The 25,719-nt window shown below is 40.4% G+C and overlaps 1 protein-coding gene across 23 annotated transcripts in view; it reads right to left on the bottom strand.

Annotated features, from left to right (window-relative positions):
* TTN (titin) overlaps positions 1-25,719 on the bottom strand; it is a 270,727-nt gene that overhangs the window by 226,526 nt on the left and 18,482 nt on the right. For all 23 annotated transcript variants that reach the window (XM_081814090.1, XM_081814067.1, XM_081814082.1 and 20 more), the window contains 30 exons: positions 22,306-22,599; positions 22,078-22,200; positions 20,433-20,714; positions 20,123-20,188; positions 19,156-19,414; positions 18,904-18,964; positions 18,592-18,807; positions 17,527-17,669; positions 15,844-16,049; positions 15,076-15,309; positions 14,727-14,971; positions 13,566-13,822; positions 13,279-13,443; positions 13,016-13,184; positions 11,220-12,913; positions 10,787-11,068; positions 9,891-10,157; positions 9,520-9,792; positions 9,133-9,396; positions 8,783-9,043; positions 6,654-6,914; positions 6,016-6,279; positions 5,663-5,923; positions 5,267-5,527; positions 4,593-4,853; positions 4,317-4,458; positions 4,062-4,227; positions 2,704-2,935; positions 922-1,206; positions 585-710 (listed from right to left, as the gene is read on the bottom strand). In XM_081814090.1, the coding sequence (XP_081670216.1) occupies positions 585-710; positions 922-1,206; positions 2,704-2,935; positions 4,062-4,227; positions 4,317-4,458; positions 4,593-4,853; positions 5,267-5,527; positions 5,663-5,923; positions 6,016-6,279; positions 6,654-6,914; positions 8,783-9,043; positions 9,133-9,396; positions 9,520-9,792; positions 9,891-10,157; positions 10,787-11,068; positions 11,220-12,913; positions 13,016-13,184; positions 13,279-13,443; positions 13,566-13,822; positions 14,727-14,971; positions 15,076-15,309; positions 15,844-16,049; positions 17,527-17,669; positions 18,592-18,807; positions 18,904-18,964; positions 19,156-19,414; positions 20,123-20,188; positions 20,433-20,714; positions 22,078-22,200; positions 22,306-22,599 (8,020 nt within the window). The remainder of the gene's footprint in view (positions 1-584; positions 711-921; positions 1,207-2,703; positions 2,936-4,061; positions 4,228-4,316; positions 4,459-4,592; positions 4,854-5,266; positions 5,528-5,662; positions 5,924-6,015; positions 6,280-6,653; positions 6,915-8,782; positions 9,044-9,132; positions 9,397-9,519; positions 9,793-9,890; positions 10,158-10,786; positions 11,069-11,219; positions 12,914-13,015; positions 13,185-13,278; positions 13,444-13,565; positions 13,823-14,726; positions 14,972-15,075; positions 15,310-15,843; positions 16,050-17,526; positions 17,670-18,591; positions 18,808-18,903; positions 18,965-19,155; positions 19,415-20,122; positions 20,189-20,432; positions 20,715-22,077; positions 22,201-22,305; positions 22,600-25,719) is intronic.

The following is a 25,719-nucleotide window of genomic DNA, read 5'->3' as shown; positions in this document are numbered from 1 at the left end:
ACAGAGAACCAGAAAAATCTCTTACTTGCCTAAGGTCACGCAGTGAAGCCAAGATTCAAATCCAATCTCTGATTATAATGACCCTACTTTTGATGTTACAGGCTACTGCCTTCCAAAGGAATATACCTTTCCACACAAGCACTGTCTATAGACTGAATAATGTCTTACATATAAACAGACTCTTCTTTTGAAATATATGTAGTTACTATTATAATTAATATAATAATAATTGTAGTTTTTGTTGTATTTTTTTTTCCAAGAGATAACAAAAGTTATATAAGGGAACATGACATCTTCTGAACATCGGAAAACACCGATCAAGTTTTTTTTTTTTTTGTGGTAAAAAAAAAAAAAAACCCACATAATATGAAATTTACCACCTTAACCATCTTTAGGTATACACTCCAGTAGTGGAAAACATGGTCTATTCCTTTATTCAGTAATTCAAGTAAGTCTTCTGCAAGATTCCCATTAAAAGTCAAATTATGCACAAGAGATATTTGTGATGGAGGAAAAGGTGAGAAACCTTGCCTCAGATCATTCTTTGTAAATATTAACAATGATACCTTTGCTCACAAACCTACCTGTTCCAGACACTCTGCACTGAAAACGGGCTGGCTGTCCCTCAGAAGTGACAGTGTCCTGAAGTGGGGTGATGACGGCAGGAGGATAAATGGGCATCTCCTGATCTGGAGACACAACTTCTGGAACTAAAGGAAGGGACCACAAGATCGGTCATGATTAAATCACTTACAGACTGCACAGAATGGAATGTGCTGATTTATCTTAATTATCTTTCTAAAAGCTGGGTAGCAATCTACTTTTATGAGCTCCACATTATATTTATCAGTGCAGTCGGAGAACGCAAAAGCACGTTTCTTAGGTTTTGTTTTAAGCTGAGAAGTAACAAGGCATTTCTACCTTCCACTGAGAGCGAAGCCGAGGTTGTGGCAACTCCATAGTCGTTCTTGGCTTCACAGGTGTAAACAGCTGCGTCCTCTGGGAAGGCTTCGATGAGCAGAAGCGTGTACTCTTGCCCATCGTGAAGAAATTTGCACTTGAAGCCAGTGGAGAGCAGCTGCTCCTCCTTGTACCAGGCAATTTTGGGCTGCGGTCTGCCGGATATCATAGCGCAGAAGCGAGCAGGCTTGCCAGACTGCACAGTAACGGGCTGCAACTCCTGCAGGATCTGCGGCGGTTCTGGGGCTGGGAGTGAATGAGAACCAAGAGCTTGTGAAAAAGTGTGAAAACACCGGAGAACACGTGGAAGCCTACGTTAATTTGTAGCCAGCGGTAACGCATCCAGAAGCCAGACTTCGGAACTGTGATAGCTGAACTTGCCTCAGAATAGGAGAACATCTGGAATTTCGTCCTCAGATGGAGAGAATAACTTTAGAAAGATACTTCTGATATTTGAGGCTCGGTCGGGGGTTGTTGCTGAGAGTGTTGAGCTTGTCAACATGATGTGATCACCCCTTTCCTTGTTGGGGTCTTGTGGGCGTGTAGCAATGGCCGGTACCCTAAAGAATGCTAGAATAGCTGCCACACGCTGCCTGTTTTGTATCACTTGGGCAAACCCTGTGGCCAGGTGGTTCATCACCTTTAGGTTTGTTTTGAAAGTATTTGTGTATATGTCATAGTCATTTCTTTATATATAAGTGCCAATGAAGTACAATCACTAAGTATGAAAAAGAGGAATAAATGTTATTCCAGATCTACTTAAAGGCAATTAGGTAGACTTAGGAAAAACCTCACTTTCCTGCTGTGCTAATTAAAGCATCTTCTCAGTGTTGTGATGACTGAGGGGAACTGGGTAGTTCGGGGAACACAGAAATAGGGGGAAAGGACTTCTGTGAGGCTGGTTTTCTGACCTTTGCTTGTCTGTGCCTCAGTCTCTCCAACACTAATCTAGAAATAATAAGAACTGGATACCATGATGATTTGGTCTTCTAGGGACTAAGGGAATGTTGCCAAAATGGCTCATTTTTATTAACCAAGGTTATTCCTAGTGTTCTTTCATCTGCTTCTGGGGTATTTGTTCAGAGTAGGCTCAAGATTAAAATAGGGAGGGACAGTCCTTCTTCTCTGGGTATTTAGGTTAGTCTCATTTCTAGGTCAGCCTCAAATTCAGCTCTAAGCTTTCTAATGAGGAAAGTGGGCGGTTTCATGGCACTCCTCTGAGGACTCGGGAGCATGTGGAATAAGAGCATCTGGTCCCAGGGTTTGGGCCAAGAAAACTGAGCTCCACATCGCCTGTGGCTCTCTAGGCCCTCTGGGGTCTCAAAGAGGACTTCTGGATTTTCCCAGGCACTCCACACTAGAGGCTGGAAGTGCCCCTGGGGCTTGGTAGCACGACTAGCTCTTAAGCAGTTGACGCCAAGTGCAGAAAACTCGACCAGCTGAATGCTGTATCTAGAAATCCACTGAGGGTCTATTATTATTGACATACAGTGGATATTCAATAGTGTTGACCAACTAAATGAGGATCTAGCCATTAGGCACCTTCTGGAAATGACATCTTTACAGTCTTTTTAATAGCTGCTGTCCCTTTACCACAGGTATAATTGGAAAATAAACGTAGCTGCAAACATACAAGTAGCGTGGCTTCTTTAGAAATTGCCCAGGAACTATCAGCACTTTAGGAACTTAAAGGGGAGGATTATTCCAGATGGGTCCACAAAATATGTTGATATCTCTACCTACCATTGACATAGAGAGTAACAGAACTCCTGTTCCTTCCTGCCACAAAGGTGTATTCACCAGCATCGCTATGCCTGGTCTCAGAGATAAACATCCGGTGGATTCTTCTCTCCACCACATACTGGTGTCGTTCTTGAATTTGGAAGTTGATTTCAATGCCATCTTTATACCAGTGGGCATCAACATCGTCCTCGTTGACCTCAAACTCAACGACAGCACGTTGTTTCTCAATAACCTTTTGATGGAGCAACATAAAAGGAGAACTGAAATCCTGCTTTCCTTTTGGTTTTAACCTGTTTCTAAAACTGCTCATTTCAAGAGCATGCCAAACCTATACATTCTGACATAAAAAGTTGACTGGGGGAAGCGCATTCTAATTTGTCCTGCATATCCTTAGACAAATGGTGCCCTAACTTCTGTAGAGAATCCTGCTTACACCTGTACTGAGGAGAAACGCCGCCCCAAAGAGACCATGACTTGAATCCTTAAATGTTTGCTTTTCAACTAATCACAACAGAAATAAAAAACACCTTATATCTGTGAGCTTTTCATTTTTGACAAAGCTCTTCTACTATTTCATTTGATTTCACGTGGTATGAACAAGAACCTCCTGGGGGTAGGTAGAAAGTATTAGCCTCATTTTTAAAAGTGAGGAAATCAAGGTTCAGAATTGGACAGTGAAGGACAGAAGACATATTCAGGTCATCTGTGTCCTCACTGAAGGCTTTTTCACTATGGCCTAAGGCCTGTCATGCCTGGTTCTCCTCAGATGAGCAATATGATAAATCTGAATTCAAATGATATTTCTCCTAACATTCTCTCCACTCTGCCATTTGGGAAGACAGGCACTCGTGAGAACAAGCTCTGCACATGTGGTAGAGAGCAAAGGCGTCTGGCTTAGTGCCCTTGCTAGGAATCCAGCTTTGCTCAAACTGGTCTACCTCCTGGACCTCAGAAGAAGTGTTCCCTGCCAAGTCCCTACATCCCTGCCTCTCCGTAATAGAAGCCATCTGACAAAATGCCACCTTGTTCTACCTTCCCCGAGTTCTAGTTGCTGTGTAAGCACCACCACGTAAATTTTAGCTCTTTCCTGGTTTGTGCTGCTTGGCAGGTGGCCATTTATGAGACAGTGAAGTTTCTACAGCTGCTTTAATTAAAGTATCTAGACAGCCGCTAAGGACACTCTATTTCCCTAAGTGAGGGAAAACTGTGACTAAACTGATGTCAGATTAAGAGTCTAAGCCAGCGGGGATCAGCTGTTTTCATTCTTTAGAAGACTGTGGGTAGAAGATGTTAAGGTTAAAAAACCATGGATTATGAGCTCTTATGATGTCTCCCCCAGTTCAGCACGGAGACAATACCTGAACCTCCCTTTTGAGACTTCGGATGCGGACATCTCTGCCCTCTACGTAGAGGTTAGCGGTGGATATGTTGCCGCCTGCCACCACCGCATATTGCCCTGCATCAGACATCCGGGTGGAGGGGATCAGGAGGCGGTGGATGTATTTCTCTTTCTGTATCTTTATTCTATGGATGACATGGAAATTGAAGTTTAATGAATGGTGACTCAACGCAAACTGGGAATTACTGGAATGTGGCCAAGCAACCCAACTGACCTGTCCACAGTCGGCAGCTCTTGGCCATCTTTCATCCACTGAACGGTGATGTCAGGTTCAGAAACTTCACATTCAAACACGGCTCGCTTCTTCTCAAGAACCTTAATGTCCTTAATGTGTTTCCGAAATTCTATATGGCGAGCTGGAAAACAGCATGTACAAAAATGAACCTTTCTAACGGCTTTAAGACATAACTCACATGGCACGCTTCATTAATTAATGCACTGATTAATATTTTATATGGTATGTTTGACATTTAGTTTTATGACACCATACCTTCCACATAAAGGGTGGCTGTTGATGTAGCTTTTCCAGCCACAAAGGTGTACTCAGCTGCATCCCCGAAGTGAACGTTCCTGATGTTCAGTGAGTGCGTGAGCTTTTTGGTTCTCATCTGGCACCTGTCAGTTGACTTGATTTCCACACCATTCTTTAACCATTTGTAAGAGATGCCTTCATAGTTCACCGTAACCTCAAAGGTAATGGTGTCTTTTTCTTCAGCATTGATGTCCTTCAGCATGGATGTAATCATGATTGCTGCAAAGGAGGGGAGGAAACACACCCAAGGAGACTTTGTGTCAGTATGATGTGAGTCATAACAAGCAGAGTGAAAACTAGGAATGTGTTTGGTATGTCTGTTAAGATGATTATAGTTCAGGGATATGAGCTACGATATCTTCCACGTACCCCTCTACAGGACAATACCAAGTGCCGAGGAACAGAAAGAGCTAGCGACAGATACCAGAGCATCTTTATAGGTAACCTTTCAAGGCTACTCTAATCAGAACATTTTATCCTGGTGGAGATGCTAGGGCCTATCTCAGGGTGAACACACAGATGTTTCAATCAAGGATTTTTGGACTGGATTAACTGGCCAGGAAGGAAAAGTGTAGGATATGGAATAACAATGAGTTTACCAAGTATTTTATATAATTTGTTTGTTTACTTACGGGTCACTTTCAGGGTGGCACTGACTTGGTCATTGCCACAGACAAATGTGTATTCTGCTGAGTCCTCTGTGCTGGTGTTCATGATGATCAGCTGGTGGAGTTTCCCCTGCATGACTATCTTGAACTTTTCACTCATCTCAATCTCCACGCCATTCTTCAGCCACATGGAAGGGACATTGAAGTGGGACACCTCACACTCAAAGGAGGCAGTTTTGGTCTCAGGTACCTCAATATTTTTCATAGTTTTTGTAATATGTAATGCTTGGGAAAATCAAAAAAGCACTTCAGTTAATATATTTTATATAAAAAAAAATGGATGAAACCAACCAACCAACCAACCAATGAGCACATAGGGATCATCTAGGGAAATGCCATAGGGAGCTGTCTAATACTTACTCTCCACGAAAAGTTTCGCTTTGCATTCCAGTTGCCCCACCACAGCTGTATATTCCCCAGCATCCGAGGGGGAAATATGCTGCAGCATCAGTTTGTGGACCTTTCTTTCTGAGACCAGTCTGTGCTTGTCACTTGGCTTAATCTCCACATTCTTGTGGAACCATTTTACTGGAACGGTGTCATGGGAAACACTAACTTCAAAGGCAACGGTGGCATTTTCCAAGGCGGTCACATCTTTTGGCTTTTTAATGATCTTGACAGCTAACAAGGAAAGTTGAAGCAATTCAATGATATGGTTAACTTAGCGGTAACCATACACTGGCTACTTGTAAAATGTTTCTAAATCAACTTACTCTCAACATGCAGTCTGGCACTGGCTCCTAGCTTTCCAAGCTTGAAGCCGTATACAGATTCATCCACAACAGCACAGTTTTTAATCCTCAGAGTGTAAACTGTTCCCTTGACTGAGATGTCGTACTTGTCACTGGAGCGCAGCACAACCCCATTTTTGATCCACTGGACGCCTTTTACATTAGGGTGAGTAAGCTCAACAGTGAAAACAGCATCCTGCGTCTCTGTGACTGTGAGGTTCTTCAGAGTCTTCTTAATTTTGACAGCTGAAGACAGATTTATGATTGGTTTAGGAAATAGAAATGGTATCATTAAGTAAAAGAAGTCCTGGAACAAGATCATTACCTGGTCACCTTGCAAAAGAATGGTTATCAAAAATGTTACAGTTATGCAGCACACCTCCCTTAAAAGACACCTTGAGATTATTTAGGGAAACCTGGGATCCAGTTTGAAATGTACACTGCACCGTGACTTTTTTGCCTTTGTGGTATGTGGCTCAGAAAGTCTAGAGAGTATATAATGATTTTGTGAAATGAAGATTTATGGCATCCAGAATGGTCATACCATTGACTTTTAAACTGATAACTATCAAGAATGTAATATGATGTGAAAAGGATAAACGTGTTATTATATCACTAACCTTCAACTTTGAGTTTGGCAGATGTTTTAGAGGTGGCCACCTTGTATGTGTATTCTCCAATGTCATCTAATTTGGTGGCAGTGATGATAAGTCTCCTTTTGTGGCCATCAGATTCACTCCTGATGTTGTTACTCAGTGGTAGGTGTTTGCCATCCTTCAGCCATTTGCCTTCGGAATCTGGGTTGGCAACTTCACATTCAAACACAGCTTCCTGCGATTCAGCCACAGTCTGATCGGTGAGTGGCTTGGAGATGGCCCCCCCTTTGGAACAAGAGAAGTATAAGTGTGAGTCCTTTAAAAAATAATTATACAAAAAAGAATTCTTAGAACAATTGAATACAAAATACCAAGTTTTAAAACATGATTTTGAATATCACGAAATGTCTAATACAATTATCTTTACCCATACTGAGAATATATTGCAGAAATCCCTATTCTAGTATGAATGACTGATAACTAGGAAAAATACTGGAACCAGGAGGGCTTTGCAAAGGGAAAGCAACTGTTAATATAGAATTTTGAGAACAATACCACCTGGATGGCCTCTAACTCAATTTCTCCTTCAAAAGTATTCTACTTAAATTTTCTAAGGATTGTTTGCTGCAAATATGTTTAATATTTGATTGGGAAAAGATGTGCTAAGCAAAATGTTCAGCCATCAATATTTCTATAAGATTAGAGATTCTTATATACTAAAAATCACTATTTTTCTTAAAAAATATTTATTTATTTATTTATTTGAGAGAGACGAGAGAGAGAGAGAGAGCGCGTGCACATGAGCCAGGGTAGAGGCAGAGGGAGAGGGAAAGAAATCCTTAAGCAGACTCCTTCCTCCCTTAGCCCGGGGCCTGATACAGGGCTTGATCCCAGGACCCTGAGATCATGAGCTGAGCTAAAATCAAGAGTCGGCTGCTCGACTGAGCCACCCAGGCACCCCAAAAATCACTGTTTTGACATATGTCATCTCTTTTATGAAGCTTCCCCCTATTGCTTCCATGGCCCTTATCCACTGGCAGAAAAAATTACTCCTTCAGCAAGTTAGCTGCTAATGTATCTGTCCCTCTCTAAATGGTGAATTCCTCAAGAAAAAAATATTATGCCTTATTGCTTTTTGTGTCCTGTGTTTCTAGCAGTGTCTTGCCTATGGTAGGTCCTTAAAAAAAGCTGAGTGGAATCACATAATGGCTCATAGCTTTTCCTTGTTTGCACACATTGAAAAACATGCAATTTATATTAGACATGTCAAAGTGCAGGGTCTAAAATTTTGTTTCAGAAGTTTTTTCCATGGTCGAATATCTGAGGAAATATTATAATGTAATAAAGTATAAGCCATGAAACTTTCACATAAAGTGGTGGGACACACAATTCCCACATGGACTTTACAATTTAATCCCAATGTCATATCTCAACTCCTCAATAATTAAATTATAATGAACCAAACAAATTAATGATGACTTCTAGTTTTTTCTTGATAGTTGATTTATGCTTTTGGTTTTTCATTTTGAAGCAAGGGATTTCTGCTGAATGAGAATGGTCTACTTCATGTCTTAAGAAAGAGGTACACAGATACACTGACTTACAATTTAAAATATTCATTGGGTTCATAAAACAAATATGAAGGGAACAAAGGAAACAAAAGTTAAAGAAACAAGAGTGATTAAAAAAAGAAATACACCTTTAGAGTAGGAAAGTTTAAATAAAGCTCAGTTCAACAAATGTTTATTGATCATCTATCATGTGCAATATGTTGGAGAACACTGATGAGAAAGAAGCAATTCTAGATTCGGGGAGCTTATACTGTGGTGTGAGAAGAAGAAATGGGCAATAATACAAGTATGTGATAAGGGCCTTGGAAGAGACACACATAAATAATCCTGAGGTTGGAGGAGTAAGATCTTACACAGATGGGAAGATTAAGGAAGGCTTCACAAGAAGATGGCATTTGAGGTAAGTCTGCCTAGGAGAACATGGTGGGGACAGTGTTGAGGGAACTACTGGCTTCGAGAACAGCATACGCAGAGGCACGTAAGTGAAAACTGATGAGAATTTGGAAGGAAATGGGCCACAATTTCTTAAATTAAAACAACTGCCCCACATAAGAACTTATATTAAATGATAAATGTACCAACCCGCCACAGTAAGTTTTCCAGATGTCATATTTTCTCCGGCAAAAAATGTGTATTCTCCTTCATCATCTTTCATCATATTTAGAACTGTCAACTTATATATTTTTCCATGAGCTTCAATTTTATATTTAGAACTGGGTTTGATTTCCTTGTCCTTAAAATTCCACAAAACATCAATTCCTGAGTGGGACAGCTCAACTTCTAAGACCACATTTTGGGTTTCTGTACAGGTAAGGTCACGAAGACCTCTGATAATTTTAATTTCTGGGGAAAAAAAATAATCACTTGGTTAATATTACACTGGGAAAATAGAAGGCTTAAGACACTGATAAGTGAAACGGAAGGATCCTTACTTTCCACAGAGAGATCACAGCTGGTTTCAACCCTGCCAACCATCAACTTGTAAGGTCCCTCATCTGAAGCGTGGGTCCGGTTAATCACTAGTCGTTGCTTCGTGCCTTTGACAATGGCTTGTACGCGATCATCAGGCTTGATTTGTTCATCATTTAAGTACCATTTAACAGAAGTCACATCAGGGACTGAGACCTTACATTCGAGCACAGCCTTGGTACCCTCAAGGACATTAACATCCTTCAGAGGAGTTATTACATCAACACCTGCAAAACCACACACACGCAATTAAAGATTTATGAATGTGAATTTTGTTTTAAATGCCTGCTTATTAAAGTTCCTTACCTCACTTAACAATGTACACATAAAAACATGTAAGTTGCACTCACTGTAGACAGAGACACGCCCACTGGTTGACAGTCCAAGGGATGGAATGGTGAAGGAGTAATTTCCAGCATCCTCCTTAGTCATGTCTTCAATGAGCAGCATATGGGACTGTTTGTCTATCACAATGTGAACTCTGTCACTGGGCTGCACTTCTTGGCCATCTTTCATCCAGACACCTTCCACATTCTCCAAGGAGACCTTCACTTCAAGCTGGACAATGTCACCTTCACAGACTTTTTGATCACTAAGTCCTTGTAGGATAGCAATGGGGCGGGCTGTGAAATATGGGGAGAAAAAAGAATGCTATGATCATTTCTTTATCACTAAGCCATGATGATATTCAATGCAGGCCAAAAGGAACAGGCAGGCTTACGTTTCATCTTTAGTTTACAGGTTGTCTTTTTCCCATCGACAACAAAGCTGTATTCTCCCTGGTCCTCTTTGGTCACATCCTTAACTGTGAGGTTCTGACGTCCACGGCGAGATGTAATTGTGTATTTTCCATTGGATTTTAGCTCCACACCATTATGATACCATTTGCCTTCTATATTTTCTGGGGATATAATGCACTCTAACTCTCCTGAAAATGATTCTGGAACTTCTATGTCCTGAAGTTCTTTCACAAATTCAACAACTGCACCTGAGGCATAAGATAAAAAGAAGTTAATTTCTCTCGAGAGTTCCATATCTACACCTAGGGTAGAAAAAGTTCCTTGTAAATCTCTTAAGTCCCCCATGCTATCAGGAATATTCTTAATATCTACCTGCCAATGGACTGAGAAATACATTTTTAATAAAAAGAGCTTACTTGGATATTTAAATTATTTATTTATTTTAAAGATTTTATTCAATTATTTGAGAGAAAGAGAGAGAGGGCATGAGTGGGGGGTGAGGGGCAAAGGGAGAGGGAGAAGCAGGCTCGCCATTGAGCAGGGAGCCTGATGCGGGCTTGATCCTAGGACCCCGGGATCCTGACCTGAGCCGAAGGCAGACGCTTAACCGACTGAGCCACCCAGGTGCCCCTAAATTATTTTTTAAAGCACAGAATTTTATTTCAATATAAAATTTTAAAAACATCAAAATAACCTTGACTTTTAAAAATCCAAATTGTCAATATTCTTAATTACTGGTATAAATTCAGCAACCTTGCTCTGGAGCTTATATCCAATTCCTAAATAATTCCTCTTATGAAAGGAAAACTGCAAAACTAACTTTATCATATACTAAGGGTGACTTTAGAACTTAAATAGTGAAATTATTATTTACTACCTTCGACAATAAGTTGTGCTGTTGTTTTTACATTTTCATCTTCCACGAGTACACAGCTGTAGTCTTCAGCATCGGATGTGTCAATTGTCAGGATGGAGAGGAAGTGAACCTTTCTGTCAGAGTGCATCCTATATTTATCTCCCGAATGAACCTCCACACCATCTTTATACCACTTCACTTTGACAAATGGCTCTGAAGTTTCACATTCAAAGGTTGCCATGGTGTCTTTTTCCTTAGCAACAACATCTTGTAATTCCTGTGTGAAAATGATCAGTTGCTTGGCTACAAGGAAAGGGGTGGGGGGAGAAAAAGACATTATATTAAATTAAATTCACAATTTGAATAACGGGAAAAGAAAATAAAAAGAAATACACTAATGGATATTCACGGATAAACAGAGACAGATCCATCAAACCAAAGTCATTCAAATTACCTTGGACAAGTAAGAATGCATGGCTTGAGGTTTCCCCAGCTATGTTGATGGCTTTCACCATGATGCTGGCAGAGTCCTCGGGAGTCACATCTCTTATGACCAGTTCACAAACATTGTCTTCGGGCCAATACCAGTAAATTCGGTCAGAGCGATCGATCTTTACACCATTTTTGTACCATTCACATTCAGGATCTGGTTTTCCCACTACTCTGACCCGGAAGTGTGCATCAGATCCTTGGCCCACTGTTTGGCTTTGGATTCTTTCAAAGATTTTAGGAGCCTCCATACTAGGACTCAGTTCAATTTTATCAGGTTTAAACGTTGGAATAGTGATCTTGCCTTCTTCAGCAAGGGCTTTCTTCTCCTCTTCAGTTAATTCTTTGGTCCAGTGGAGTAGCTCATCTTTTGTCTTCCTCAGGAGCTCTTCATAGGATTCATCCTTCTTACGAGACTTGAGCTCCACAGCAGTAATGGCTTCGTAATATCCCTCCTCAGTTCTGCGCTTGAATTTACTGCGCAGCTCTTCGGACTCTTCAGATACTTTTTCATGGGTAATTCTTTCAGCCCTTTTCAACTTCACAACTTCCTTGGCTTCAGTGGTATCAACAGGTCTATCTACTTTTTGCACTTCAAACTGAAGTCTTCCAGGTTCATGTATGTGAAACTCGGGCTTTGGTTCAGGGGCTCGCCTGAGAACAGACCTAAAATCTTCCCTCTGTTGGATCTCAAGTTTCACTTTATGCTCTATCACACCTTCGGGATTTTCTGCAGTGACCTTGACTTCCCCTGTATCATATGATTTGCAGTCCACAATGTCCAAATAATGAATGCCATCATAGCGAACTCTGAACCTTTTGCTTTTGCGGATCAGCTGTCCATTGAGGTACCAGTTGACTTTGGGTTGAGGGTAACCTGTCACTCGGCAACGGAATCTAGCAGTCTCCCCTTCAAGTACTCTTACTGGCTCTGGGTACAAGACAATGTCTGGCTTTTGCTTCTCTTTTTGATCTGTTGTTACACCTGTGAGTGCACCTTCGTGAGCCATCCTCTCTAATTCTTCAATTCTCTGTAAGCCTTTCCTCCCCTCAGGCAACTGAGATTCTTCCACAAGACTTTTTTCATCTTTAACAATAAGCGTGGCAGATGTGTGATCTGTTCCATATTTGTTAGTAGCTCTGCAAGTAATGATACCACTGTCTCTGGAATATGCAACACCATAATCAAGGCTGCAATACCCAAACTCATTGATCATACGGAGCCTGTTGGCTGCTTCAAGTGGCTTTCCATCATGGAGCCATTCCACCACCATCGTTGGGTCACCAATTGGTGTTAGCCTACACTCAAAGTGGGCAGGCCCAAAGCGCTTGAGTCTTAAGGAAGTGAGTTTTTTCTTGAAAAATGGTTTCTGTTGTTTCTCTTTATCATAGAGATCACCCTCTTCCCATTGCTCTTGACCATATCGTAGATGGAGGGGCTCCAGTTCTGGGGCTGCAATCTCCTTTGCTCTATACGTCCCTCGTGGGATGATTAATTTTCTCTCTGGTTCAGGCTCTGCAAACTCAACTTCAACATTCACTTTGCACCTTGTAGTGTCTCGGCCAGCCTTATTAATAGCAGTTGCAGTATACCAGGCAGAATCCTGGCTGGCAGTGGAATCAATTTTAAGGGCAGCTTCTCCCTTGGTTCCTTCAATTCTATAAAAAGTGAAAAAAAAATCAATACAGAAGTAGTTATTGCTTCCTTGGTTATTGGATTTGTGTAATGAGCTTAGTTTTATTATTTTCAAGCAAACTTACCTGATTTTTGGATATTTATGAGGTACAATGATGTCACTGTTTTTCAGCCATACAATATCAGGGTTAGGATTACCCGTAGCTCTGACTTTCATTTCAAGTCGAGAACCTTCCTTTATATTGACATTTCTTAGTTTTTCTACGAACACTGGTTTTACCTGATGTTCCACAGCTGGAAGAGAAAGGTCATGATTTAGAGTGAGTAGGACTGAAATACCTCTCTATAGCCCAAATGATAAGGTAGTTTCTTTTTTAAGAGCAAATACCTTCCACAGTTAAAATCACTGAAATCGAAGATTTGCCTGCCCTGTTTTGGGCTACGACAGTCCATTCCCCAGAATCACTGGGCATTGCAGGGACAATAATCAGTGATTGGGTACCATCCTCTTTAACGACTACTTTATGGGTATAATCATTGACAATTTGCTGGCCTGTAAAAAATTAAGTAAAAAGGAAAACATACATTAAAAATAAGTGTTTTTAAAGTGTTGTACACACATATAAACTTAATTTTGTGTTTAATGACTTGTAAGTAAAAACTTATCATACTTACCATCGTGAAACCAGAAGGTCTCTGGCATAGGTCTACCAACGACCTTTAAGTCAAACCTGGCCGTTTGCCCTTCCAAACATTTGAAAGAAGCAGGCTTTAACACAAAGACTGGCTTATACAGTCTCTCAAGTTGTGACTCATCTGTTTCCTCCAGCCTACGTCCAGGGGACATCCGTGCAGGGGACATCCGTGCAGGGGACATCCGTGCAGGAGACATGCGTATAGGAGATCTACTCACTGAACGTGGAGAGACAGATCTGAAAAACAAACGCAAAACAGAATATTTTCATGAGGCACAGAGAAAACACAGCAAAATGAACAAACCTCTTTCTTAACGTCATTTTAGAATTGACTTCATGTACATATTAGAAGGCACTTCAGAATCACCAGGATCCAAAACACAATATATTGTATTATTGCCCCCAAATCAACGTTTTTCATATAGCCTCAATGCCAGTCAGTAGTTCTTCAACATAGCCAGGTACCCAGACTTAAAAATCTTGGAACAATTTTTACTAGTCTTTCCCTCACCACCTGCATTTAATTAGTCACCGATCCTTTTGATTCAACTGCGAAAACATCTCAATAAATATTGGTTGGTTAAATAAACCAATGAACACATTTATAGAAAAAGAGAAATACAGTTTTTTATCCAAGAGAAGGGAAAACATAGAAATTATATTCGGAAAAAAAAAGCGAAACACCCAAACCCTATGTACACACTGCAGCCCGACTGGCTTGGGTTGGATTTCGAGAGCTGGCACCACCACCTACCGGGCGGGTGAACGAAGACAATTTTCATAGGCCCACAGAGACCAAGTGCTCCCACTTCCAAAGTAGTAATAATAATACCTACGTTGCAGGGTTGTTGTATAAAGTAGGGATAACATGTAAAATGAGGTGTGAAGGAAATCTTAATAGTTTTCATTACATTAGTTTAGCACTGGCAAAATAAATAGCATGCTACGCTAATGAAAGGGCTGTGCTCACCTTACACGGGGGCAAGAAATAAAAATGCTTGGCAATCATCTGTATTTCTTATGGCAAGTTTCTGTGCTTTCTCAGCCCTCATTTCTTTTGGTCCCCCACACAATAGCAATTTGCTACTGGGATAGTTGGTGTTTTAATTTAAATCTTAACCCAAGTTATTCCGAGTCTTACCTGATTCTGCTCACTGGTTCTGGTGTGGGTATGTAAGTCGGAGCGCCAAGAGGCGCAGCAGGCTCTACATACAATTTCCCTGAGCAAATTGCATTTCCTTTAATATTGCTGGCAAATGCAGTATAGATGCCTTCATCTTCTGGAAGAACGACAGGTATGCGCAGACTAGCTCTGCCATCTTGCAGAAAGTCCATTTGGTATCTCTCTCCATGCTTGATGCGCCTGCCATCTTTGTACCATGCAATCTGCAAGCAATACCATGCATATTTGAAAAAAAATTTAGATAAAATAGTTTTTGTAATGATTTGTACCTTTATTGTAGCGTGCAGACATGATGTTTTTATTTTACCTTGGGTAGTGGATATCCAGACATCTTGCAATGGAAAGTAACACCCATCCCTTCAAGAATTCTATAGTTCTTGATTCTTAAGTCAAATCCTGCTTCAATAGCTTCAGATTCAGAAATGTCAACTGCCATCTTTTCTTCTCCATCTTCTTCAAGAAGTTCTTCTAATGTAGTCTTTATTATTCTGTATTCAATTTCTTTGATAAGCCTCTCTTCAAAGGAAGAAATATGGAATTCCTATATAGTAAAAAAAATGACAGTTTGTTAAAAAATGTACATCCTGACTGACAGAAATAATCTTTAAGAGTATTAGCTTCAGAGATAAGGATTGATTAAAGTTTTTGACTGGGGAAAAATCTAGAAGGCTTTTTGTTTTTGTTGAGAACTAGATGAGTCACTGTTTTGTTTTTTAATCTGCATTGACATCCTCTTTATCAGTTCATGCTGTGGCATCTTGGGTCAATGATAGTCTAAGGGCACAGGTTATATTTGGGTTGTTCATCCTGCAAATGACAGGATTTGGGCAGTAGTGCACTTGGTTGTCCTAATATTTGTCTCTTCGTACATATATGGAATCCTTATTTCTAAAGCCACGTTGTGCAACATGTCATGAAGACTAAGGAAACTCGTTGGCAGCGAATCTGGACCCACTACTCATAGTCTAACCCTGACCCCATCCCTGGAAAATGAAAATATCAAACAAAAAGAGGGACACTGGGTGTTAAGTACAATTTATGAAATGATTTACTTGGTCATTGTTATTCTACTCACCTGTTCTTCTACAAAAGTTCTGACCATTACAGTATCTTTGGCCATTTTTTTCCTAATTAAAGCCTGTTCTTTTTCATACTCTTTTTCATAATCAGAGTATAAAAATCCAGGTGCTATTTCTCCAACTTTAGGTTCCTGCACAAAGGCAGTCATTTGTGTTTGGTAAAGCATTTCTTGCTGGGACTTCATCAGTGACTCATACTCAGCTAGAAGTTAAGAACACAAGTTATTTTTTTTTAAGTTTTTATTTAAATTCCAGTTAGTTAATATACAGCATAATATTAGTTTCAAGTGTACAACAGAGTGATTCAATGCTTCCGTACATCACCCAGTGCTCATCACAAGTGCCCTCCTTAATCCCCATCACCTATTTCATCCATCCCTCCCGCCCACCTCCCTTCTGGTAACTTTCAGTTGTTTTCTATGATTAAGAGTCTCTTTTTTGGTTCGTCTCTTCTCCCTCTCTTTTTTTCCCCTTTGCTTGTTTGTTTTAGGAACATAAGTTAATTTTAATGTTCTTACAAAAAAGTGTTCATGCCACTTCATTCAGGCAAGCCCTACGCTAGGGAAAATTGATAACCAAAAGCTGGATTTTCCAAATTTTACTATCAAAGTGCTCAATCTATATTAGATTGAATTCCAAAACCAAATTTTCATTAACAAGTCAAAGTAGCTGCTACTATTGTAGAAAGAACTTTATATTAGTGGTCAGTTCTTCAGGATCTATCCTAGTGCTCTTCCTAATTTACTGTGTGGTTTTTGGCAATTCATTTATCTTCCTGGGTCTTGAGTGTTTTATCTGCTAAATGAGGATAATATCCTAACTTTCTCTAAGGGGTGTTGTGCAGATCAAATGAGACAGAACATGGGCTGTCCACTGTAATGTGAACAATTAAGCAAAAGTAAATGTGACCCACAGATACATTTTGTTTGGCCTGAATGCCATTATACTTTTTGTCAAATTACTTTGAATACTGAAAATCTTGATTTCCAGGTTTTCTTTCTTTTTTTTTAAAAAAAGATTTATTTATTTTTGGGGGGAAGGGAGAGAGCACGTGCATGTGTGTGCAAGCAGGGGGAGGGGCAGAGGGAGAGGGAGAGAACCTCAAGCACACTCCCCGTTGAGCGTGAAGCCTGATTCGGGGCTTGATCTCATGACCCTGAGATTGTGACCTAAGCTGAAACCAAGAGTTAGATGCTCAACCAACTGAGCCACCCAGGCGCCCCTCCAGGTTTTCTTTAAAACATCAGAAACTCTAGGAACATTGAGCCTGACAGGCGTGTGCATGGTAACTAGACAGTGGGGTTGGGGAGCTACTGTACCCTTAAGGCAGGACACAGGCTCTCCAGTTTGCCACTGTCTTCACAGCACTCGCTAGTATTATCTGCCTGGGTCTGGAAGGCAACTGGATTTGGAATCCCTACAGCTTCAAAATATGCCTCGAAATGAATGCACCAAAGAGAAACTAGTGCTAGAACCTTGAAGTTTAGCACCAGTATGGCTTTTGAGGCCCTGCGGTCCAAAACATTTCCTATACCGCTGAGGCCAAGAGAGGGTACCGATGGAGACAGCCAGTATCAGAATTGGGATGTTTTTACAGGCCTGACAAACACACAGTACTGCTACTTCCCTGCATTTCCCTTCCTATCACGCACATAGAAACTACTCAGAGCTGCATTTACCTTCTTCAAGCAGGGAGGCAGATGCAGAAGTCTCGCCATGCTTATTACGAATAACAATAGTGTATTCTCCAGCATCATCGGCAAAAGTCATCGAAATCACCAGTCTGCACTCCCCAGTTTGTTTGTTGTAACTCACTTTGTATCTTTATGGAAATGAAAACACATAAAAATCAGTCACAAATAAACGTATGCGAAGAAACTAACCCTCATGTGGATCTGTGGTATAAAATTCAATGATCTTAAACATGTGACTAAGCTCGGTGCAGAATATAAGAATGGCTGAAAATTGAGGAAAATGCATGGACATGAGTAATGAGGGTCAAACAACTTAAAATTTTCATTTTAAATAAGGTTCATATATTCTTTGAAATAAATAATAGACTATAATACTACTAGAATCAACCATATGGAAAGGGCTTTAGTGTTTTTTAGCAAATGACGAGGTCATTTGAACACTTAGGTATTTCCCTTTGTTAATTATTTTCCTCTTTGTTTCATGTGAAGATCAAATGAATAATCAAAATAATAAATTCCTTTAAATATTTCAATATTAAGCCTCTGGTATATTTTTTCTTACTATGATATAAGAACTACATTTTTTGATTTTTCATAAGTTCCAGAAAATTCAAAGCTAAATTTTACATTCATTTACAGCCAATTCATTAGCATAGATGCTCATGTGTAATTAAGTTTCTTCTTCATCACATGACCTTCTTCTTTTATCTTTTAGTGACTTAATTATTACGCATTTTTATTGAACACTGTCTTAGACGCTTTCTAGAAGAATATATGTGTGTAAAAATTCACATTTTCTCTATTTCACTAGTACTATCCATGAGTCAAACTAGAATACAGAAGAAATATATCTTTATTCACTTTTGTCACATAGCTTTGTTTCTCAGTAAGACTTGTGCAAAAATGTAAAAATACCTCAAAATATACTCTGAAGTTTCCATAATGAAAGAGCCTACATCGGGGGATGGTGGGGCAAGCCTATTTCTCTGTGGGCTTCATATACATATCATACAAATCACAGAGAACTCTATCCGTCAGCCATCAAAATACCTGTATCCCGTGGTAAGAGGAACACCAGATTTTTTCCAGTAGATGTGGGGCTTTGGATTGCCGCCAACCTGACATTCAAACACAATGCTCCCACCTTCCACCAGTTTCTGGACCACCGGTTTTGTAATGAAGAAAGGGGCGGCAGGTTCTCCGGGCCCTGCTTGCTCCTCTGTGATGCTAGTATCCGTCATCACCACATCTCTGGACTCTACAAAGCTGGAAAGAGAATTCCCTTCATATTAGCTTCTGCGGTTGCAATTTGCCACTACCAAAGGGACCGAAAAAAATCAAAACTGTTCTAGAATGTTTTACCGTTTCTCTTCTGTGGTCAATTTCTCAGTCACGGTTGTTTCCTTTTCAAACTCTTCTGATGCTAGAAGACAGAAGTTTCTCATTTAAGTCTCTCATTGAGTCCGTTTTGTTAGTGACCTCTGCCTAGCGTGACAGCCTAGTTGACCCCCTAAGAAGGGGCCACCAACATGAGGCATGCAGAAACCTTGCTGAGGAAAGGGTCGGCTGAGGGCGATGGTGCCAACGGAAGGCGGTGGGGGTGTGGTCACCAACCTTGCACAGCTAGATAGCAGGATGTGCTGACCGTCCCAGCCTCGTTTACGGCACTGCAGGTAAATCGCCCGCTGTCTTCCGCAAAGGCTTCACGAATCATAAGACGGGCAATTCCACTCTGGAAGGTTATCTGGAAATCAATGGAACTTTCTATTTGGTAGTCTTCTCTGTACCATGTCACTTTTGGGGATGGGTATCCAGAGATGTGGCACTCCAAGGTGACGGATTCACCTTCTATAACAGTCACATTTTTTAAGCCCTGAAGAGAGAAGAAAAAGGAAACACTGATAAGGTGTGCATAGTCATTAATCATCTCTATGAGTTATGACAAGCAGAGGGGTTTGAACTTGCACATTCTCATGGCCATAAAATGTTTTGTTTTTTTTTAAGGTAAAAGACTCTAGAAATATTAGTAAAGAGACTTCCTTGGAAATTGAATACTCCTAACTTGGAATAAATGTCAGGTGTTTCCAAGTTCATAAGGCAGAACTGTATTAACACCATATTATGGGGCAACTCTGTACCCTCTGTTATTCTCACACATTTAAACCCTAACAGAACTGGAAGGCTCAGCAGCAAAGCCTGCCACTTCAACAAAGCTTTTCCCACTACTCCCAATCAGAAGTACTCTATCTTTCCTCTGCTGAGGGGCTTTTCACCTTCTACATTATGCTTGTCACCTTTTGTATGTATGCTTTTCTCTGATACAAGGGCTAAGATATCAAAGAAGGCTGGATTGGTCTTTATATCTCCATAACTCTCCTAATAAAGCCTTATACATCATAGAAACCCATTAAGCCTGTTGACTACGTGATTGACAGTTGCCACACGGAATTCCCCTTTTTCTTGCCATATAGTGTATTGTCTTAAAATTAGCATTTGTGAACTCACTAAGGTCGTTTTGAGAAGCTGACCTTTGCATATATTAAAATTATCTGACCAGCTATGCATCAACTTCGTTACTCACCGAGACCAAGGTTGGTGGAGTAACCGGGATTTCAACGGGTGCAGGTACCCTTGCCGTTTCTGTCACCTACAAATTTTACAAAGGACGTTACAAAATGCCCATGGAATAGGGGGCAAACTCATCAACTCTTAGCACATGCAAAACTACAAAAATAATTTGAGGAAAAGGAGCTCTGATGCACACCAGACTCAAAAGAATTAAGTTTGAAAGGCAGGACCTGGCTGAGTACTCCGGTGGCACAAACTGGCCGTGCGCCTGGCCCTGCTCGATAGGAGTGGCTCAAGAAACAGCGTGCGATCCAGGGACTGACCTTGGTTTCATGCTCGTGTAGGACTTTGAAGCTTTCTTCACGGACTGTGCCACCAGTGATGCTCACCCCTACCTCCTTCTTCACTTCAATGCCTGCTTGACTCTTGTAAGTGTCTGGCGTGTCGGTGAAGGGGAACTGAGGTGAGGGGGTGGGTTCTGCTCTCACTCTAGCCTCAGCAGGCTTCACAGTGGGTGCCTTCACCGACTTGGTGATCTTCTGAGCAGAAGACGTGGCTGACAGTTCTTTCTGTAATGTGGCAATAGCGCTACCAGCTATCGATGCCTAAAGAGAAATGGAGCAATCTGGGTCATGATTCAGAAGCACACCACCACCGTCACTCATTCAGCGGGGGGTCTGAGTCTATGTTCTGTATGGTCTGTTTTTTAATGCTCTTGTTATCACTCTAATGATTAACGAAAAGTCAGTTAGAGATAAGCCACTTACAAAACTCATTGGCATTCCTGCCAGTCTGTAAAATACATTTGAAAATAATCTTTCTTAAAGAGTTGTATTTAGAGCTCCTTATTTTATGCTCTTGTCATAAAGGGATGGAGGGTCTTCTAAAGCTCAGTCATGAATTTTCACTTAACCATCCTAAAAATACTACAGCAGGAAATTCAAAATCAGGGAATTATTAAAATATTTGGTAAATTCCTAAGAACTACTTTAAAATAGCATTGTAGGGCGCCTGGGTGGCTCAGTTGGTTAAGCGACTGCCTTCAGCTCAGGTCGTGATCCTGGAGTCCCTGGATCGAGTCCCACATCGGGCTCCCTGCTCAGCGGGGAGCCTGCTTCTCCCTCTGACCCTCCCCCCTCTCATGTACTCTCTCTCATTCTCACTCTCTCAAATAAATAAATAAAATCTTTAAAAAAAATAAATAAATAAAATAGCATTGTAAAGTTTCAGCCTCAAATCTGGGTGGAAGGTGAAAATGGAGACATTCAGAAAAATATTTTGAAGGCTTTCTCACTCTTTTTATTCTGTCACTGTCTATGGTCTTTTGATTTCAATAGTAATTTGAGGCTATTCCAAATATAGGTATTAAATGTGCTTTACAATTCTTTGGAGGCACTCGAGATTTGCATTCCACATCTTAGGTGTGTATAAGAACAAGAACAGTGACTGATATGAAGGGTTACTACGTGCTGCGAATTTGCTAATGTTTTTATATGTACTAACTTGCCCCTGATGTTGGAGCTAGGACACAAATCCAAGGCTGTGTGATTCCACCATCCAACCCAACTACCACACATACTACCTCTCTGCATCTTGTTATATTGAGTATAGGAACGTATGATTTTTCAATATCTGACTTTATTATTGATATACATTCATAGCCTGAAGTGTTTCATAGCATAAGGAAAACTAAACTGTGTGATAACCATCTTTTTACAAAATGTGAAACAGAGAGAAGCCTGTATGGATTTGTGTCCTCTCCGAGGCATACAATAACCCCCTCTGCTGCCCGATGCTTAGCCTGCTCAGCAAGTTTCGGAAGCCAGGCTTCAGGGGCTTCGGAGTCTACCATGACCGTAAACAGACATCACCACACTGACGTACACCAAAGACCCTGTGTACGTCATGCATTAGGTACTTATCGCCTTCTAGCCAGACATTTCTTCATCATGCTCTGTAACTTCTTACCTCATATCCATGTTCTGTCTTAGGGACAGAAATTTTTGAAACAGTAAAGTGAGGACTTGCTGTGCGGGGGCGTTTATCCACATGGACTAATCTTTCAGTTGTTAGATCTGTAGTTTTCTTGATCTGCAATGAAATGAGACTCAGTGATACCATGATCCACCAGATGACCAGAGTAGTTAAGCTCACTTTCCCATGGGTAGGGTGAAGATCCAGCAGGTGCAGACCCACCTGTGATGAAATGTGCATTCCCATTTGATCAGTAGTTGTGATATGAGTCTCAGAAGGAGCCTGGATCACCCTAGGCTTGACTGCTTTAGGGACAACGTGGGGTTCCGAGGCTGGACGCTGGGGATGCTCAGCTACCTTTGTGGCAGAAACGTGCTCCTTATAGTCATACTCCATAGTGGTCTGCTGAGCATAGGATTCTTCAAGGGGCCTGGGCTCCCTGGGCTCTCGGACGCGGGCCTGGTCTACTGCAGCAACGACTGTTGCTACAGCTTCTGCCTTTTTCCCAACGTCCACCTGGAGACAAGGTTTCCAGAATTAATATCAGTAACGTCAAACTCAAGCCGGGACAGCTCCTCCAAGGACAGTCACTGAGAACAGACAAATGCCTAAAGGTGTGATAGGTAGATGGTACCCATGTTATATGGCTCTGTTAATGCCTCCAGGAATGTGGCTCACAGATGCATTTAGGAACTTACTATCTCATTGATTATTATAATATAATGGAGAGCTAGTTAGATACATTCTATATATACCTGCTTAATTAGACACACACTCACACCACATGGGACAACATAGTACCTCTATAAAACAGGAAGGAGATTTTGAGTTTTTCTAGGATTCTGCCTGAGGCAGTTAATTAACACTTGGGAAATCAGAACTCTGGGGCTGGTTATCTTCATTGATTATTTTTATTATTCTGTCAATCATTTAGTCTAATATTGCTGCAAAGACAGCAATGATAAAAAATGCACTCAAACCCCTCCTGGACCCATCCAGAAAAATCAGCTGCTACAGAGTTGTACAGTTGCATGCAAATCTGAGATAATGTGAAAGCTCATGAAACAATAGTGAGCATATTAATTTTCTTATGATTCCCTAGGGATAAGAATTTTTAATCTATTAGAAAATATCTTTCTTGGGACGCCTGGGTGGCTCAGTCGTTAAGCGTCTGGCTTCGGCTCAGGTCATGATCCCAGGGTCCTGGGATCGAGCCCCGCATCGGGCTCTCTGCTCCGCGGGAAGCCTGCTTCTCCCTCTCCCACTCCCCCTGCTTGTGTTCCCTCTCTCGCTGTGTCTCTGTCAAATAAATAAATAAAATCTTTAAAAAAAAAAAAAGAAAAGATAATATCTTTCTTAAAAATGTGTATGAAGAGATTCTGATTAAAATGAAAGTGTTAATCATATTTGGATTCAAGAGAACCTTTTGCAGTGAAGTTCAATTTACTTTCATTATTACTGGGAGGTAAAGCGAAGAAAAAAACAGAAATGTTGTTTTCTCATTTCCATGAATCTGATTAACATAAATGAAAACACAGTCTGCAAAGGTGTTTCTTTTTTAAAGAAAGCAAACTAGCTGATGTGGCTTACAAATTACGAGTCTATGCAATACTGGGAAATAGCATATCAGTGTCCATCAGTGCTCTTTAAAAATAATGCTGGAATATTTTATTAATGTCCAGTTTTCTTTTCTGCTGCTGTGAATGAAATCTAGATCACATCTGAAAGGTCTTCAAGGATGCTACCTATATATCTGTTAAAACTGGTCTCAGAATCATTTAAGATACAAATAAGGGCTTTTTTCTGAGATGACATTAGGCCTTTAGTGATCATGGGCTTCATTCAGTGCTTCTTTCCAGTAAGCCACAATCTGATCTTCCATGAAGGATTGCAAATGCCGATTTCACTTTACCATCGCATCATAGGAGAGACTGTAAAATATACGTGAGGCTTAGGTGACTTAAGTTTGTTCATCTGTTCTTCTTTTTTAAAATATATAGGCCATTAGTTGATTTGAATTTTACAGATATTTTAAAATGTTACCTATCTTTGACAGATAACACAAATATATATATTTAACATATATTATACATATTTAATGTAGGCCAAAGATTCAAATGAGATATGATGTAAATGCAATCATTCTACAAGCAAAGTAATATGTATTAAGTATACATACACTTTTAATATATATGTAAAGGCTGATATACCATTCTCTCTCTCTACATATGTTTATATATATGTGTGTGTGTGTGTGTGTGTATACTTAACATATATTACACTTTGCTTGCAGAGTGATTACATTATATCTCATTTGAATCTTTCAACCACAGTCTGTGAGATAATCAGGTTTTATTTATTTTAACGAGAAAACTTAGGCTCAAAGAAATTATTTGCCAACTGACATGTACAAATATACATTATTTAAAACTTATGCAAAGAAAAAGAATCTTAATTATGGGTAGGATATTTCAAATTGGAGAAGCATCTACGTATTTTTTCCTGAGTTATTATATATCGAGTTCATAGACATATGCTGTTTGGTGGACAACCACAGGTGTGTCCTCTTTGCTGGTACCATTTTGCTTTCTTAGTGGACTCACATTTCTCATAGTTTTTGAACCTAGATCAACAGGAAGAAGAACTGGAGCAGGAGACCCCAATTCAGACCAGTCAAATGCTGAAAATTAATTTAGGAGATGCAAAGAAAAGTGTTATTTAATCTGGCTTTTCACAACGAGAAACGCTAACTGTTGCACCTGCAGAGCTGAATGGGGTCTGATCGTCCCTAATGCTTGGTGATCGCTTCAGCAATTACATGGAACACTAGAGCACAACGACTCAGGCGAGATGAAAAGTTATGGCTGCTGCTGATGAAATGGGATGAAGCAGTGCTTTTCACCTCCACGGCATCAGTTTTTATCTCCTCGTGGAAAAGATAGATCTTCTTGCTTAATAGCAAATCCTTCTCTAGTCCTTGGCAGTGTGGCTGGTTCAGTAGATTTTGCAGTGGTAACTACTACTTTGGGTATAGATATTTTCTCAGTTTCCATTCTTAGCTAATTTTTTTTTAAAGATTTTATTTATTTATTTGACAGAGAGATAGAGAGAGCACAAGTAGGCAGAGGGGCAGGCAGAGGGAGAGGGAGAAGCAGACTCTCCACTGAGCAGGGAGCCCGATATGGGGCTCGATCCCAGAACCCTGGGATCATGACCTGAGCCGAAAGCAGCCGCTTAACCGACTGAGCCACGCAGGCACCCCCCTAATTTTTAACAACAAAAATAAGACAGTCAAATTGATGTGATTCAGGACAAACAAGAGCAATTTAAATATAATCACTGATGAAGTATGTTACATATTGGAATTGCTGTCACCAGTGAGATTTCTGAAAGGCTGATGTGCCTTCAATATCAGACTTGGGTAAAGGTTTAGAAAGTTGATCTTAAATCATGCCTTAGGGGAAAAAAACCAAAGATGTAGAGATAGAAAACAACATTGAGAGAAATACAGACAGGATTCAGCCATGACATTAAAGAAATTTAGTTGATAATTTCCAAATACTATATTGACAATAAGGAATAAAATTAGGTAAATAGCTTATTTGGGGTAAATGACAGAGTCATGGTAAGTTGGTT

This window comes from Leptonychotes weddellii, chromosome 3, assembly GCF_054177405.1.
Source record: "Leptonychotes weddellii isolate Sample4059 chromosome 3, ASM5417740v2, whole genome shotgun sequence".
NCBI classification, from domain to species: domain Eukaryota; kingdom Metazoa; phylum Chordata; class Mammalia; order Carnivora; family Phocidae; genus Leptonychotes; species Leptonychotes weddellii.
This window is presented reverse-complemented; position numbering and strand designations above follow the sequence as displayed.